This window comes from Salmo trutta, unplaced genomic scaffold (genome assembly GCF_901001165.1).
Source record: "Salmo trutta unplaced genomic scaffold, fSalTru1.1, whole genome shotgun sequence".
Lineage (NCBI taxonomy): Eukaryota > Metazoa > Chordata > Actinopteri > Salmoniformes > Salmonidae > Salmo > Salmo trutta.
Window position 1 is genome coordinate 2,201,051 of NW_021822992.1, and position 17,666 is coordinate 2,218,716.

Sequence of the window (17,666 nt, forward strand, 5' to 3'; positions counted from 1 at the left end):
AGCTGGATATCCTATAGAAATACCAGGTAGACAGATACCTGGATATCCTATAGTAATACCAGATAGACAGATACCAGGAAACACATGGGTGCTACACATTGGTAGTGAGATGATGTGAGTTGGCAGTGTGATGGCTTGTTTAAAGCCACACCCAGAGGGCGGCCCCTATTTCAACGTAATTCCTGTCCTAGAGGGGAAATGCCTGTTTAGTTCCCTCCGAATATATATTCAGGAATTGGGGGGCGTGAACTAGAGGTCTTCGTGGTTCCAGTAGACCCAGAAATTACGAGATCTCGACCCAGGACCCGAGCGGGTCCGGATTGGGTTATGATATAATTTCCACGGGTCTCGGGTATCTGCAATTAAAATAGATTTACTAACTGGACCAGTCCTCTGTTTATTTAACACGTGTGTGGTTATGTAATGTAAATGTGATGAGAACTGAGAGAGGTTGTCATCTGTTTCAGCCAATTACAACTCAATAAAACATTCAGTTTATGTCCAGCTGAAACCGGTTCCAGCTGCTCACCTCATGCTCCAGAGGACGGACGGACAGACAGAGAGAGAGAGAAAAGCCTTGGCCTAGCCTATTGCTGAGGGAGGGAGGGAGGGAGGGAGGGAGGGAGGGAGGGCGGACAGACGGACAAGCCTTGGCCTAGCCTATTGCTGAGGACAGACAGACAGATAAATATTCAGGAATTGGGGATAAATATTCAGGAATTGGGGGTCTGAACGTGGGGGTGAATTCCCCGTGGACTGGAGAGAAACATAACCACTAGGGCTCTGACACAGACAACGATCACGGTAGCTAGCTAGCATGCTAACATTATCTAAACCTTTGGTAAGCTAAATTAGGAAATTGGCGCTGGCGGAAGGCTATTTGGCTACGGTACAGCAGAGCCAAGTCAGACATCCTGTGCTCACGGTTCTCACACAGGAAGTGGAACGATAGGCTGCGTAACAACACCCTGACAGCATCGGATTTATTGACTTAAATCGATGTGCAACATCATGGATAAACTCTGGGTATCGTCTCAGTTGAATGTAATCTTTATTTTCTCTCACTGAGACGGCTAGTCTGAAACGCCGCGACGGCTAGTCTGAAGCGCCCGCGACGGCTAGTCTGAAACGCCGAGACGGCTAGTCTGAAGCGCCGAGACGGCTAGTCTGAAGCGCCGAGACGGCTAGTCTGAAGCGCCGAGACGGCTAGTCTGAAGCGCCGAGACGGCTAGTCTGAAACGCCGAGACGGCTAGTCTGAAACGCCGAGACGGCTAGTCTGAAGCACCGCGACGGCTAGTCTAAAGCACCGCGACGGCTAGTCTAAAGCGCCGCGACGGCTAGTCTGAAACGCCGAGACGGCTAGTCTGAAACGCCGAGACGGCTAGTCTGAAACGCCGAGACGGCTAGTCTGAAACGCCGAGACGGCTAGTCTGAAACGCCGAGACGGCTAGTCTGAAACGCCGAGACGGCTAGTCTGAAACGCCGAGACGGCTAGTCTGAAGCACCGCGACGGCTAGTCTGAAGCACCGAGACGGCTAGTCTGAAGCACCGAGACGGCTAGTCTAAAGCACCGAGACGGCTAGTCTAAAGCACCGCGACGGCTAGTCTGAAACGCCGAGACGGCTAGTCTAAAACGCCGAGACGGCTAGTCTGAAACACCGAGACGGCTAGTCTGAAACACCGAGACGGCTAGTCTGAAGCACCGAGACGGCTAGTCTGAAGCACCGAGACGGCTAGTCTGAAGCACCGAGACGGCTAGTCTGAAGCACTGAGACGGCTAGTCTGAAACACTGAGACGGCTAGTCTGAGGCACTGTGAGCGTCTAGAATAAGCTATAGTATCTATCCATGTATCTTTTAGTTATTGATTCATTATTACCTAAAGTGCTGTCGCTAGGGTCGTCAAGATGGGGAATGTCCCCTCTCTGTCTCCTCTGCTGACGATCCCTGTGTCTCCTCCGGTACTGGAACTCTGCATACTCCTGTAGGGTCAGTCACATGACACACCATGACGTCACAGGTCACAGGTCGTACGTCATAACGTACACACACACACACACATTGGGAGAATCTCAATTGACTCCTCACGTCCTCTCTACTCACCTCTATTTTAAAAACCCGTTGGATGAGAAGATCAGAAGGGAGGGACTTCTGATATTCTCATCCAATCCAGTTAAAGGAGGCGAGGGCATGGGATACACTGACTCACAGGAAGACACATTGAGACAGAGTCACATTCTCCAGACATCCACTGTCTGATAGTGATGCACAGGGTCGACTCATAACCCGCAGCCCCACAACGGTTATATCCTCAGGGCGGGTGGGTATAAAATATTGTGTGGATGAAGGGTGGGTGGGTGCCGGGTTGAATAAACAGAAAACAATACCTTTAAAAAAAGCCATGAATGTATAATTATTGTGCAATTTATAACTATAGCAGTTCCAACTTCCTAATAGTCGCATGATGTATTAAGTAGCTCTATTAACATCCTAAGTCACATGATGTATTAAGTAGCTCTATTCACTTCCTAATAGTCGCATTATGTATTAAGTAGCTCTATTAACATCCTAAGTCACATGATGCATTAAGTAGCTCTATTCACTTCCTAATAGTCGCATTATGTATTAAGTAGCTCTATTAACATCCTAAGTCACATGATGCATTAAGTAGCTCTATTCACTTCCTAATAGTCGCATGATGCATTAAGTAGCTCTATTCACTTCCTAATAGTCGCATGATGTATTAAGTAGCTCTATTCACTTCCTAATAGTCGCATGATGCATTAAGTAGCTCTATTCACTTCCTAATAGTCGCATGATGTATTAAGTAGCTCTATTCACTTCCTAATAGTCGCATGATGTATTAAGTAGCTCTATTCACTTCCTAATAGTCGCATGATGTATTAAGTAGCTCTATTCACTTCCTAATAGTCGCATTATGTATTAAGTACCTCTATTAACATCCTAAGTCACATGATGCATTAAGTAGCTCTATTCACTTCCTAATAGTCGCATGATGCATTAAGTAGCTCTATTCACTTCCTAATAGTCGCATGATGTATTAAGTAGCTCTATTCACTTCCTAATAGTCGCATGATGTATTAAGTAGCTCTATCAACATCCTAATAGTCACAAAATATATATAAAAATAATTTAATCTTCATTTAACTAGGCAAATAGTCACATGATAGACACGTGATGTATTAAGTAGCTCTATTAACTTCCTAATAGTCACATGATTTTAAAAAATATATAATAATAACAATAATAATTTAATGTTCATTTAACTAGGCAAATAGTCACATGACGGTACAAGGTATTAAGCCTCACATACTGATCAACTAGACATTAACAGAGGTTGTTGACATTTAGCTAGATATTCAGACCTACAACAGCTAGCTAGATATTCAGACCTACAACAGCTAGCTAGATATTCAGACCTACAACAGCTAGCTAGATATTCAGACCTACAACAGCTAGCTAGATATTCAGACCTACAACAGCTAGCTCGATATTCAGACCTACAACAGTTAGCTCGATATTCAGACCTACAACAGCTAGCTAGATATTCAGACCAACAACAGCTAGCTAGATATTCAGACCAACAACAGCTAGCTAGATATTCAGACCAACAACAGCTAGCTAGATATTCAGACCTACAACAGCTAGCTAGATATTCAGACCTACAACAGCTAGCTAGATATTCAGACCTACAGCAGCTAGCTAGATATTCAGACCAACAACAGCTAGCTAGATATTCAGACCTACAACAGCTAGCTCGATATTCAGACCTACAACAGCTAGCTAGATATTCAGACCTACAACAGCTAGCTAGATATTCAGACCTACGACAGCTAGCTAGATATTCAGACCTACAACAGCTAGCTAGATATTCAGACCTACGACAGCTAGCTAGATATTCAGACCTACGACAGCTAGCTAGATATTCAGACCTACAACAGCTAGCTAGATATTCAGACCTACGACAGCTAGCTAGATATTCAGACCTACAACAGCTAGCTAGATATTCAGACCTACAACAGCTAGCTAGATATTCAGACCTACAACAGCTAGCTAGATATTTACTTACCTCAGGAGATGCAAAGCCTAAATACTCCCAGTCCCACGTTCCACCTCCAAAACTAGAAATACAAAAAGTGCAACGTAATAGCAGTTATTCTGTTATGTTATTAAAACAATTCAATTAGTGCTGAGAGAAAACACAACACAACAACTGCACAAGAAAACATTCTGAGTGAACCCGCATTGGGGGGTGACCTTTAATTGCAATTGATTGATTTGGGGACTGAAAGGGTTTGTGAGGGGTCAGGGATTCCCACCTGCGTCTAGGGGCCTCTGGGGAGTCGCTGGGGGCCACCCCCCGGGCGACGGAGGCCAGGAACTCCTGTCTCTTCTGCTGCACCAAACAGGCCGCTCGGATGATTTTATGACGGGGAGTTCGGAGGTAAGGACGGTTGACTTTCTGAGCTAGGTCCTCTGTCACCATCTCCAAGTCAGTCTACACACAGACAGGAAGAGGCAAGACAAAAAGTCTACAAACTGTAGAGGAAAAAGTAACTCTTAGCTGTATAGTTTTAAACCGTGAGGAAGCAGGGCTCGTCAATCTGCCGCCATAGGCGGACGCCTAATCCCGCCTAATGAACGGGCCAGTCGTGTGAGGATGTCATTAACGAAGAGAGTAAAAAGGGTTCTTCACAACAAGATCCGTTATTTTAAAACCTCAGTGTTTGAGAGGAAGTCGTTTTAAAACCTCAGTGTTTGAGAGGAAGTCGTTTTAAAACCTCAGTGTTTGAGAGGAAGTCGTTTTAAAACCTCAGTGTTTGAGAGGAAGTCGTTTTAAAACCTCAGTGTTTAAGAGGAAGTAGGTTTTTGACAAGACATTTCAGATGTTTTATATACGAAACCTTTTTCTCTCAGATCCGTCCGTACCTGCATAAGTTCAAAAATCTCTTTCTTGGTGGATTTGATCTCCAGGAAGAAGCCGTAGGGGTAAGAGCACTTGAGTATGCTGCGAGTCTTCAGCAGCTCCAGCACCGCATCTTCAATGAACGTAGTGTCGGGTGGGCCTCCGTCTCCTGAGAGAGAAGAGATCACGGATCAGGATTACTCCCTCTCTCATACACACAAACACACCATATCACATTCAGAAGAAGAAGAAGAGAAAAAAAGTGATAGATTTCAAGTAGTTTAGAGTGTCATTAATACATCTCCACTGTATGATTGTAGTCTGTGTGTTGGTCTATTTATGTGAAATGTCTATCTGAACAAAACTATGAAAAACATTTGACATGAGAAATATCCACATACTTCCACTCAAGGCTCTGCTCAGCTGTTCCATCTTGTCTTTGGCTGTCTTCAACAGGCGCTGCTCCAGCTAGATAGAAGGACAGTCAAGGTAAAGTTCCCACTACAGGACTTACTAAAGCTACATGACAGCTAAACAAACCCACCGCTGCCCTACTTACCTGGACAGGGTGTCGGGCTACACCAGGACTTCCTAATACAAACTGGCAAGTGTTACAAAAATGCACCACAGCCACTTTTACCTGGTAGCTGTGTTCATGGTTCTGGTAGTGGTCCAGTTCTTACCTGGTAGCTGTGTTCATGGTTCTGGTAGTGGTCCAGTTCTTACCTGATAGCTGTATTCATGGTTCTTGTAGTGGTCCAGTTCTTACCTGGTAGCTGTATTCATGGTTCTGGTAGTGGTCCAGTTTTTACCTGGTAGCTGTATTCATGGTTCTGGTAGTGGTCCAGTTCTTACCTGGTAGCTGTATTCATGGTTCTGGTAGTGGTCCAGTTCTTACCTGATAGCTGTATTCATGGTTCTGGTACTGGTCCAGTTCTTACCTGGTAGCTGTGTTCATGGTTCTGGTACTGGTCCAGTTCTTACCTGGTAGCTGTATTCATGGTTCTGGTAGTGGTCCAGTTCTTACCTGGTAGCTGTATTCATGGTTCTGGTACTGGTCCAGTTCTTACCTGGTAGCTGTGTTCATGGTTCTGGTACTGGTCCAGTTCTTACCTGGTGGCTGTATTCATGGTTCTGGTAGTGGTCCAGTTCTTACCTGGTAGCTGTATTCATGGTTCTGGTAGTGGTCCAGTTCTTACCTGGTAGCTGTGTTCATGGTTCTGGTAGTGGTCCAGTTCTTACCTGGTAGCTGTATTCATGGTTCTGGTAGTGGTCCAGTTTTTACCTGGTAGCTGTGTTCATGGTTCTGGTAGTGGTCCAGTTCTTACCTGGTAGCTGTATTCATGGTTCTGGTAGTGGTCCAGTTCTTACCTGGTAGCTGTGTTCATGGTTCTGGTAGTGGTCCAGTTCTTACCTGGTAGCTGTATTCATGGTTCTGGTAGTGGTCCAGTTTTTACCTGGTAGCTGTATTCATGGTTCTGGTAGTGGTCCAGTTCTTACCTGGTAGCTGTGTTCATGGTTCTGGTAGTGGTCCAGTTTTTACCTGGTAGCTGTATTCATGGTTCTGGTAGTGGTCCAGTTCTTACCTGGTAGCTGTATTCATGGTTCTGGTAGTGGTCCAGTTCTTACCTGGTAGCTGTATTCATGGTTCTGGTAGTGGTCCAGTTCTTACCTGGTAGCTGTGTTCATGGTTCTGGTAGTGGTCCAGTTCTTACCTGGTAGCTGTGTTCATGGTTCTGGTAGTGGTCCAGTTCTTACCTGGTAGCTGTGTTCATGGTTCTGGTAGTGGTCCAGTTCTTACCTGGTAGCTGTGTTCATGGTTCTTGAAGCGGGTGTAGTAGTGCATAAAGCGGTCCAGTTCCTGGAAGCCCTTATGCTTCTTCTCAGCCTGCAACGACAAGACAGTGTTACCTCTGGTCTCTAACCTCAGTACCCTGATAGTTCCCTGTCAGACAGTGTTACCTCTGGTCTCTAAACTCAGTATCCTGATAGTTCCCTGTCAGACAGTGTTACCTCTGGTCTCTAACCTCAGTACCCTGATAGTTCCCAGTCAGACAGTGTTACCTCTGGTCTCTAACCTCAGTACCCTGATAGTTCCCTGTCAGACAGTGTTTCCTCTGGTCTCTAAACTCAGTACCCTGATAGTTCCCTGTCAGACAGTGTTACCTCTGGTCTCTAAACTCAGTATCCTGATAGTTCCCTGTCAGACAGTGTTACCTCTGGCCTCTAAACTCAGTACCCTGATAGTTCCCAGTCAGACAGTGTTACCTCTGGTCTCTAAACTCAGTACCCTGATAGTTCCCTGTCAGACAGTGTTACCTCTGGTCTCTAAACTCAGTACCCTGATAGTTCCCTGTCAGACAGACAGTGTTACCTCTGGTCTCTAACCTCAGTACCCTGATAGTTCCCAGTCAGACAGTGTTACCTCTGGTCTCTAAACTCAGTATCCTGATAGTTCCCTGTCAGACAGACAGTGTTACCTCTGGTCTCTAACCTCAGTACCCTGATAGTTCCCTGTCAGACAGTGTTACCTCTGGTCTCTAAACTCAGTACCCTGATAGTTCCCTGTCAGACAGTGTTTCCTCTGGTCTCTAAACTCAGTATCCTGATAGTTCCCTGTCAGACAGTGTTACCTCTGGTCTCTAAACTCAGTACCCTGATAGTTCCCTGTCAGACAGTGTTACCTCTGGTCTCTAAACTCAGTACCCTGATAGTTCCCTGTCAGACAGTGTTTCCTCTGGTCTCTAAACTCAGTACCCTGATAGTTCCCTGTCAGACAGTGTTACCTCTGGTCTCTAACCTCAGTATCCTGATAGTTCCTGTCAGACAGTGTTACCTCTGGTCTCTAAACTCAGTACCCTGATAGTTCCCAGTCAGACAGTGTTACCTCTGGTCTCTAAACTCAGTACCCTGATAGTTCCCTGTCAGTCAGTGTTACCTCTGGTCCAGAGTTGGGTAAACTACGGCCCGCGAGCCCATTTAATCCTGATCCGGGAGGTTTGAGTAAAAAAAATAAAAAATAAAAAAATAAAAGACTCTACCCGACTGTCTAAAACTAGATTGAAAGTATGAAGAAATTCTAACGGACCTTTACATTTATATAGATTATAACAGAACTATACATTTCTATAGCTTATAACGGACCTATACATTTATATCAATTATAAAGGACCTATACATTTATAATGGACCTATATATTTATATAAATTATAACGGACCTATATATTTATATAAATTATAATGGATCTATATATTTATTTCAATTATAATGGACCTATATTTTATATTTCCCCACCCCGCTCTAGCCTCCAGACAAAACGTTTCCCCACCCCTCTCTAGTCTCCAGACAAAACGTTTCCCCACCCCGCTCTAGCCTCCAGACAAAACGTTTCCCCACCCCGCTCTAGCCTCCAGACAAAACGTTTCCCCACCCCGCTCTAGCCTCCAGACAAAACGTTTCCCCACCCCGCTCTAGCCTCCAGACAAAACGTTTCCCCACCCCGCTCTAGTCTCCAGACAAAACGTTTCCCCACCCCGCTCTAGTCTCCAGACAAAACGTTTCCCCACCCCGCTCTAGCCTCCAGACAAAACGTTTCCCCACCCCGCTCTAGCCTCCAGACAAAACGTTTCCCCACCCCGCTCTAGCCTCCAGACAAAACGTTTCCCCACCGCTCTCTAGCCTCCAAACAAAACATTTCCCACCCCCTCTCTAGCCTCCAAACAAAACGTTTCCCCACCCCTCTCTAGTCTCCAGACAAAACGTTTCCCCACCCCTCTCTAGCCTCCAGACAAAAACGTTTCCCCACCCCTCTCTAGTCTCCAGACAAAACGTTTCCCCACCCCGCTCTAGCCTCCAGACTCCCACTCTAGTCTCTAGACTCACAGTGTGTCCCAAATGGCATCATAATCCCTATATAGTGCACTACTTTTAACCAGAGCCTATGAGGATAGGTGATAGGGTGTCGATTCAGCCAGCCACAGTGTGCTCTGCCAGCAATGACTAAACAAGCGATTCTTATTGCCTCCAGTCTCTCATCTCTCCCTGGCAGGGCTGGTCTTGTTGAGTGGAGTACAGGAATATAACACAGGACAAAGGTGTACTGCAGAAGTACATTACCAACAGGTTGATGACCCTCTGGTCATCTGTGATGGAGGTGGACTGTCACTGAGTTTCTCTCTGAAGCCTAGAGTGTGTGTGTGTGTGTGTGTGTGTGTGTGTGTGTGTGTGGTGTGGTGTGTGTGTGGGTGTGTGTGTGGTGTGGTGTGTGTGGTGTGTGTGTGTGTGTGTGTGTTCCACACCTCCACAGTCATGTCTTTGTTCTGCTCCTCCACCTGGTTGATGACCTCATAGCGGGTACAGCGATAGTATCCTCCAGTAGACGAGCTGTGCTTCTTCCATTCCTCCAGACAGATCCAGCAGAAGTCATACTTACACTGCAGAGAGGGAAAGACGGATGAGGAGGTAGTCAGACAGTAGCAGGAAATAGCAAGGCCTTAACCTCTGGCATGGCTAAAGGTAGTCAGTCAGTAGCAGGAAATAGCAAGGCCCTAACTTCTGGCATGGCTAAAGGTAGTCAGACAGTAGCAGGAAATACCAAGGCCCTAACTTCTGGCATGGCTAAAGGTAGTCAGACAGTAGCAGGAAATACCAAGGCCCTAACCTCTGGCATGGCTAAAGGTAGTCAGTCAGTAGCAGGAAATAGCAAGGCCCTAACTTCTGGCATGGCTAAAGGTAGTCAGTCAGTAGCAGGAAATAGCAAGGCCCTAACCTCTGGCATGGCTAAAGGTAGTCAGACAGTAGCAGGAAATACCAAGGCCCTAACTTCTGGCATGGCTAAAGGTAGTCAGTCAGTAGCAGGAAATAGCAAGGCCCTAACTTCTGGCATGGCTAAAGGTAGTCAGTCAGTAGCAGGAAATAGCAAGGCCCTAACCTCTGGCATGGCTAAAGGTAGTCAGACAGTAGCAGGAAATACCAAGGCCCTAACCTCTGGCATGGCTAAAGGTAGTCAGTCAGTAGCAGGAAATAGCAAGGCCCTAACCTCTGGCATGGCTAAAGGTAGTCAGACAGTAGCAGGAAATACCAAGGCCCTAACCTCTGGCATGGCTAAAGGTAGTCAGTCAGTAGCAGGAAATAGCAAGGCCCTAACTTCTGGCATGGCTAAAGGTAGTCAGTCAGTAGCAGGAAATAGCAAGGCCCTAACCTCTGGCATGGCTAAAGGTAGTCAGACAGTAGCAGGAAATACCAAGGCCCTAACTTCTGGCATGGCTAAAGGTAGTCAGTCAGTAGCAGGAAATAGCAAGGCCCTAACTTCTGGCATGGCTAAAGGTAGTCAGTCAGTAGCAGGAAATAGCAAGGCCCTAACCTCTGGCATGGCTAAAGGTAGTCAGACAGTAGCAGGAAATACCAAGGCCCTAACTTCTGGCATGGCTAAAGGTAGTCAGTCAGTAGCAGGAAATACCAAGGCCCTAACTTCTGGCATGGCTAAAGGTAGTCAGTCGGTAGCAGGAAATAGCAAGGCCCTAACCTCTGGCATGGCTAAAGGTAGTCAGTCAGTAGCAGGAAATACCAAGGCCCTAACTTCTGGCATGGCTAAAGGTAGTCAGTCGGTAGCAGGAAATACAAAGGCCCTAACCTCTGGCATGGCTAAAGGTAGTCAGTCAGTAGCAGGAAATACCAAGGCCCTAACCTCTGGCATGGCTAAAGGTAGTCAGTCGGTAGCAGGAAATACAAAGGCCCTAACCTCTGGCATGGCTAAAGGTAGTCAGACAGTAGCAGGAAATACAAAGGCCCTAACCTCTGGCATGGCTAAAGGTAGTCAGTCAGTAGCAGGAAATAGCAAGGCCCTAACCTCTGGCATGGCTAAAGGTAGTCAGTCAGTAGCAGGAAATAGCAAGGCCCTAACCTCTGGCATGGCTAAAGGTAGTCAGTCAGTAGCAGGAAATACCAAGGCCCTAACCTCTGGCATGGCTAAAGGTAGTCAGTCAGTAGCAGGAAATACCAAGGCCCTAACCTCTGGCATGGCTAAAGGTAGTCAGTCAGTAGCAGGAAATAGCAAGGCCCTAACCTCTAGCATGGCTAAAGGTAGTCAGTCAGTAGCAGGAAATAGCAAGGCCCTAACCTCTAAAGCCTGGGACCCATAAGGGAGCCGGCCAAAGATAGCTGGCCTGAAGCTCAGAGGTTGCTGGAACGCGGACTGAACAAGAGTTTTCCCCTGTGGCTTAAAACTAATCAATGGTCCTCTATGTGTTCTTTTGATCTGTCACCAGGGAGACACTCCATCCGTTTACACACTGCATACAGATCTATCCATCTGGGGGAAATGTTCGACAAGAGTTAAAACCACCAAACACTACTACCTTTCAACATGATTTCCAGTCCTATTCAGCCCTCGGTCATTCCCACTAGAAACACTGCTTTGCTGTCTGGTGTGGTGACAATGTAAAAAGGAAAGTGAAACACAAAGCCAACTGCTGAAACCGCTGTTGTCCTGAGGAGACAGGACTTGGACGACACTCAAGATAATCTATAGTATATAGTGACTGACAGAGAGAGAGAGAGAGAGAGAGAGAGAAACAGAGAGAGAAGAGAGAGAGTAACAGAGAGAGAGAGAAACAGAGAGAAGAGAGAGAGAAACAGAGAGAGAAGAGAGAGAGAGAAACAGAGAGAGAGAGAGAGAGAGAAACAGAGAGAGAGAGAGAGAGAGAAACAGAGAGAAGAGAGAGAGAGAAACAGAGAGAGAGAGAGAGAGAGAGAGAGAGAGAGAGAGACAGAGAGAGACAGAGAGAGATAGAGAACTACAACATCATGTAGTACAACAGGCCTGTCACTACAGCCCTACAACATCATGTAGTACAACAGGCCTGTCACTACAGCCCTACAACATCATGTAGTACAACAGGCCTGTCACTACAGCCCTACAACATCATGTAGTACAACAGGCCTGTCACTACAGCCCTACAACATCATGTAGTACAACAGACCTGTCACTACAGCCCTACAACATCATGTAGTACAACAGACCTGTCACTACAGCCCTACAACATCATGTAGTACAACAGGCCTGTCACTACAGCCCTACAACATCATGTAGTACAACAGGCCTGTCACTACAGCCCTACAACATCATGTAGTACAACAGGCCTGTCACTACAGCCCTACAACATCACGTAGTACAACAGACCTGTCACTACAGCCCTACAACATCATGTAGTACAACAGACCTGTCACTACAGCCCTACAACATCATGTAGTACAACAGGCCTGTCACTACAGCCCTACAACATCATGTAGTACAACAGACCTGTCACTACAGCCCTACAACATCATGTAGTACAACAGACCTGTCACTACAGCCCTACAACATCATGTAGTACAACAGACCTGTCACTACAGCCCTACAACATCATGTAGTACAACAGGCCTGTCACTACAGCCCTACAACATCATGTAGTACAACAGACCTGTCACTACAGCCCTACAACATCATGTAGTACAACAGACCTGTCACTACAGCCCTACAACATCATGTAGTACAACAGGCCTGTCACTACAGCCCTACAACATCATGTAGTACAACAGACCTGTCACTACAGCCCTACAACATCATGTAGTACAACAGACCTGTCACTACAGCCCTACAACATCATGTAGTACAACAGGCCTGTCACTACAGCCCTACAACATCATGTAGTCCCCCTGGCCTGTCACTACAACCCTACAACATCATGTAGTACAACAGACCTGTCACTACAGCCCTACAACATCATGTAGTACAACAGACCTGTCACTACAGCCCTACAACATCATGTAGTACAACAGACCTGTCACTACAGCCCTACAACATCATGTAGTACAACAGACCTGTCACTACAGCCCTACAACATCATGTAGTACAACAGACCTGTCACTACAGCCCTACAACATCATGTAGTACAACAGACCTGTCACTACAGCCCTACAACATCATGTAGTACAACAGACCTGTCACTACAGCCCTACAACATCATGTAGTACAACAGACCTGTCACTACAGCCCTCAGGCTAGTACATAGCTGACGACAGTCCCCAAGGCCCGTGTCTCTCTACTCTCAACATAACCATTCATCTCGTTCAGCTACAGCAGAGCAGCCCTGGTGGATGTGATTTAGGCCTAGTGACAGATCTCCTCTCTCGTTTCTGGTTGTGTAGAATGTGAGAACGTGAGACATGTTTTAATTGGCTGTTGGAGTAGCCTAGTCACAGTTTTGACTTAAAAATCAGCTTGAATATCTATGGCAAGACTTGAAAATGGCTGTCTAGCAATGATTAACAACCAACTTGACAGAGCTTGAAGAATTTTTTTAAAAGAATAATGTGCAAATATTGTACAATCAAGGTGTGTAAAGGTCTTAGAGACTTACCCAGAAAGCCTCACAGCTGTAATAACTGCCAAAGGAGATTCTAATATGTGACTCAGGGGCATGAATACTTACAGAAATATCAAATTTAAATATTTCATTTGCAATCAATTTGCAAACATTTCTAAAAACATGTTTTCACTTTGTCATTAAGGGGTATTGTGTGTAGAGGGGTTGAGAAAAACATATTTAATCAATTTTGAATTCAGCCTGTAATACAACAAAATGTGGAATAAGTCAAGGGGTATGAATACATTCTGAAGGTGCAGTACATTCAGAAAGTATTCAGACCTCTTGACTTCTTCCACATTATGTTACGTTACAGCCTTATTATAAAATTAATTAAATTGTTTTTTTTTCACTTGTCAATCTACATACAATATACCTCATAATGACAAAGCAAAAACAGGTCAAATTCTTTTTGCAAATGTAGTTCAAATAATAATCACATAATATCAAATATCACATTTACGTAACTATTCAGACCCTTTACTCAGTACTTTGTTGAAGCACCTTTTGGCAGCGATTACAGCCTCAAGTCTTCTTGGGTATGGCGCTACAAGCTTGGCACACCTGTATTTGGGGAGTTTCACCCATTCTTCTCTGCAGATCCTCTCAAGCTCTGTCAGGTTGGATTGGGAGCGTCACTGCACAGCTATATTCAAGTGTCTCCATAAATGTTAGATCGGGTTCAAGTCCAGGCTCTGGCTGGACCACTCAAGGACATTCAGAGACTTGTCCCAAAGCCACTCCTGCGTTGTCTTGGCTGTGTGCTTAGGGTCGTTGTCCTGTTGGAAGGTGAACCTTCGACCCAGTCTGAGGTCCTGAGCGCTCCTTCATCAAGGATCTCTTTGTACTTTGCTCCGTTCAGCTTTCCCTCGATCCTGACTAGTCTCCCAGTCCCTGCCGCTGTAAAACATACCCACAGCATAATTCTACCACCACGCTTTAATGTAGGGATGGTGCCAGGTTTCCTCTAGACGTGATGCTTAGCATTCAGGGCAAAGAGTAATCTTGGTTTCATCAGACCAGAGAATCTTGTATCTCATGGTCTGAGAGTCCTTTAGGTGCCTTTTGGCAAACTCCAAGCGGGCCGTCATGTACCTTTAACTGAGGAGTTTCGTCCGTCTGGCCACTCTACCATAAAGGCCTGATTGGTGGAGTGCTGCCGAGATGGTTGTCCTTCTGGAAGGTTCTCCCATCTCCATAGAGGAACTCTGGAGCTCTGTCAGAGTGATAACTGGGTTCTTGGTCACCTCCCTGACCAAGGCCCTTCTCCCACGATTACTCAGTTTGGCCGGGCGGCCAGCTCTAGGAAGAATCTTGTTTAATTGCTAGGTCATTATGGGGTATTGCGTGTAGATTGACGAGGGAAAAAAATGAATATAATCAATTTTAGAATAAGGCTGTAACGTAACAAAAATGTGGAAGAAGTCAAGGGGTCTGAATACTTTCAGAAAGCCACTGTATATAAAAGAGAGATCCGAGTTTCAAAGGGTTAATGCGATTAGACCCTTAGAGCGCCTACACCGTCAGAGCGCCGCACCGTCAGAGCGCCTACACCGTCAGAGCGCCGCACCGTCAGAGCGCCACACCGTCAGAGTTGCCCTACTTTCCCCTGACAACATTTCCCAGATAACTCTAGGTCCTCAAATACATTCCCTGGCGTATCTAACATTATAAACTGGGTGGTTCCAGCACTGAATGCTGATTGGCTGACAGTCGTTGTATATCAGACCGTATGCCACGGGTATGACAAAACATTTATTTTTACTACCTCTAATTAAGTTGGTAACCAGTTTATAATAGCAATAAGGCACCTCGGAGGTTTGTGATATATGGCCAATATACCACAGGTAAGGGCTGTGTCCAGGCACTCTGCGTTGTGTCGTACATAAGAACAGCCCTTAGCCGTGGTATATTGGCAATATACCACACCCCCTCAGGCCTTATTGCTTAATTATAACATTCCTCAGATAGATATCCTCCCAACCGGCTCCCTATTCCCTATTTAGTGCACTACTTCTGACTAGGGCCCCATAGACTCAGGTCAAAAGTAGTGCACTATATATAGGGAGTAGGGTGCCATTTGGTACTCAATCCAAGACACTGTGGCCTACCTACCTTAGCACACTGCATGTGGTTGCAGCCTTCGTTCTTCTGAATAGGGGACTTGCAGTTGGCGCAGGGTTTGGCGTTTGACAGTAACCACAAGCAGTTGGCTGCATCTTCATAGGCTTCACTCACACCAGCCACTTCCCAGGGAAAACAACAACAGACCGATAACTGGACACGACTCATTCCACAGCTCAGCATTCAGAGAGGGGGAAAAGTGGTAGTGTTCCTACAACCTAGTGTGTGTGTGTGTGTGTGTGTGTGTGTGTGTGTGTGTGTGTGTGTTTTTTCCTCTCTAATAGCCCATTCAACCTGACGGTAATCGCTGCTATTGAAACACTGCGTCTTTATTCTCTGGTAGCATCCTAATTGGCACCCTATTCCCTATATAGTACACTACTTTTGACCAGGGTACATAGGGCACATAGTATACTACTTTTGACCAGAGCCTTATGTAGGGAATAGGGTAACTTTTGAGAAAAATCACTGACTGAACAGAATGGAACCGTGACAGCTTTTAAAGCCTGAACAAAAGCACCCAGGGAAACTGGTTTCAAAGCACAACAATAACACCTTTTATTCCTGCCTGAAACCTGGTGTTGCCTGTAGCTAGCATCTGAATCCTAGTGTTGCCTGTAGCTAGCATCTGAAACCTAGTGTTGCCCGTAGCTAGCATCTGAAACCTAGTGTTGCCCGTAGCTAGCATCTGAAACCTAGTGTTGCCTGTAGCTAGCATCTGAAACCTGGTGTTGCCCGTAGCTAGCATCTGAAACCTGGTGTTGCCTGTAGCTAGCATCTGAAACCTGGTGTTGTCCGTAGCTAGCATCTGAAACCTGGTGTTGTCCGTAGCTAGCATCTGAAACCTGGTGTTGTCCGTAGCTAGCATCTGAAACCTGGTGTTGCCTGTAGCTAGCATCTGAAGTGGTGATGTGAGCAGGGCTGAGTCCCAAATTGCATCCTATTCCCTATATAGGGCTCAAGTCAAAAGTAGTGCACTATAAAGAGAATAGGGTGACATTTGAGTCCATGAAGTTGAACGGTCCATCAACGGATGGTAGATATCAAGCCTAGCAGCACTGACTTGATACAGCTGAATTAGTTTTGGGATTATTTGATTTCTAAAAGACAACGTGTCCATATCATCACACAGGAAACAAACATTTTGGAGTTGTGGCTCCCTCAGTAGGAAGCTGTTTGGGTGACTGAACGGCTTTCATAAATAGAGCGTCTGTGACTGATTCCACATTTCTGCTTCTGTCAAAGGACATTGTTGTAATGTGTAATGAAGGACAGAAGCCATATTTAGTATGTGAAGAGGTATCAACAGTCTACTGAGGTAAAAGAGCAAGAGATGCACAACAACAACAACAAAAACAGATGAAGAAGTCCGCTGGGTTTTCCTTTAGAAAACGAATCCATCAATAGTAGAGATGCTTACATTCTTGGGGTCTCATCTCAGTAACTTCAGCCAGCCACATCTTCCATGTCTGGCAGTCGCATGGTTCATGGGCTTCTCCCTGGCACTCCCTGGAGACAGACAGACAGACAGACAGACAGACAGACAGACAGACAGACAGACAGACAGACAGACAGACAGACAGACAGACAGACAGACAGACAGACAGACAGACAGACAGACAGACAGACAGACAGACAGAAAGACAGACGACTTTACCCTCCAGACACATCATACTGTCTGTTTATGTTCTGTCTGGGAACACATCCTAAGCATTACTCAGACTACCACAGACATGAAAGGAGTAGACATTAGAATGCAGAATCAAAACATCTCTGTGTTCTAACAAGATTGTAAGAGATGTCTTACTGCTCATACCACTAATATAATCTAATGACTAGACAGGATAGAATACAGAATCAAAACACTGTGAGATCCCTAGGTCTATATCGAACCTCTCATTGGGGCTGGGGGTGTGTGGGGGCGGTGGGGTGTGTGGGGGCGGGGCTGGGGTTGTGCGGGGGCGGTGCTGAGGGTGTGCGGGGGCGGGGCTGGAGGTGTGCGGGGGCGGGGCGGGGGTGTGCGCCCCGTTGGGTCCCCTGGACCAAGATTGAAAAGCACTGCCTTTGAACAATGTAGAAACGTCCTTGACCTTGAATGTACCTGACCCATATAAATGTCAAATTGTATGAAGTCATCTGACATTCTAAATCATGAAATGTGTAATAACTTGAAATATGAAACATTTAGAAAAATAACAAGAATAAATA

The 17,666-nt window shown here is 45.8% G+C and overlaps 2 protein-coding genes across 5 annotated transcripts in view; one reads left to right on the forward strand and one right to left on the reverse strand.

The window, feature by feature from the left end:
* Positions 1 to 17,666, forward strand: part of zgc:110410 (LFG_like domain-containing protein) — a 345,300-nt gene that overhangs the window by 16,516 nt on the left and 311,118 nt on the right. The window lies entirely within an intron of this gene.
* Positions 1 to 17,666, reverse strand: part of LOC115187928 (ankyrin repeat and IBR domain-containing protein 1) — a 56,729-nt gene that overhangs the window by 2,657 nt on the left and 36,406 nt on the right. For all 3 annotated transcript variants that reach the window (XM_029746998.1, XM_029746996.1, XM_029746997.1), the window contains exons 10-18: positions 16,879 to 16,967; positions 15,450 to 15,580; positions 9,228 to 9,362; positions 6,729 to 6,815; positions 5,329 to 5,395; positions 4,951 to 5,096; positions 4,341 to 4,519; positions 4,091 to 4,142; positions 1,880 to 1,982 (exon numbers count right to left, since the gene is read on the reverse strand). In XM_029746998.1, coding sequence (XP_029602858.1) covers positions 1,880 to 1,982; positions 4,091 to 4,142; positions 4,341 to 4,519; positions 4,951 to 5,096; positions 5,329 to 5,395; positions 6,729 to 6,815; positions 9,228 to 9,362; positions 15,450 to 15,580; positions 16,879 to 16,967 — 989 coding nt within the window. The remainder of the gene's footprint in view (positions 1 to 1,879; positions 1,983 to 4,090; positions 4,143 to 4,340; positions 4,520 to 4,950; positions 5,097 to 5,328; positions 5,396 to 6,728; positions 6,816 to 9,227; positions 9,363 to 15,449; positions 15,581 to 16,878; positions 16,968 to 17,666) is intronic.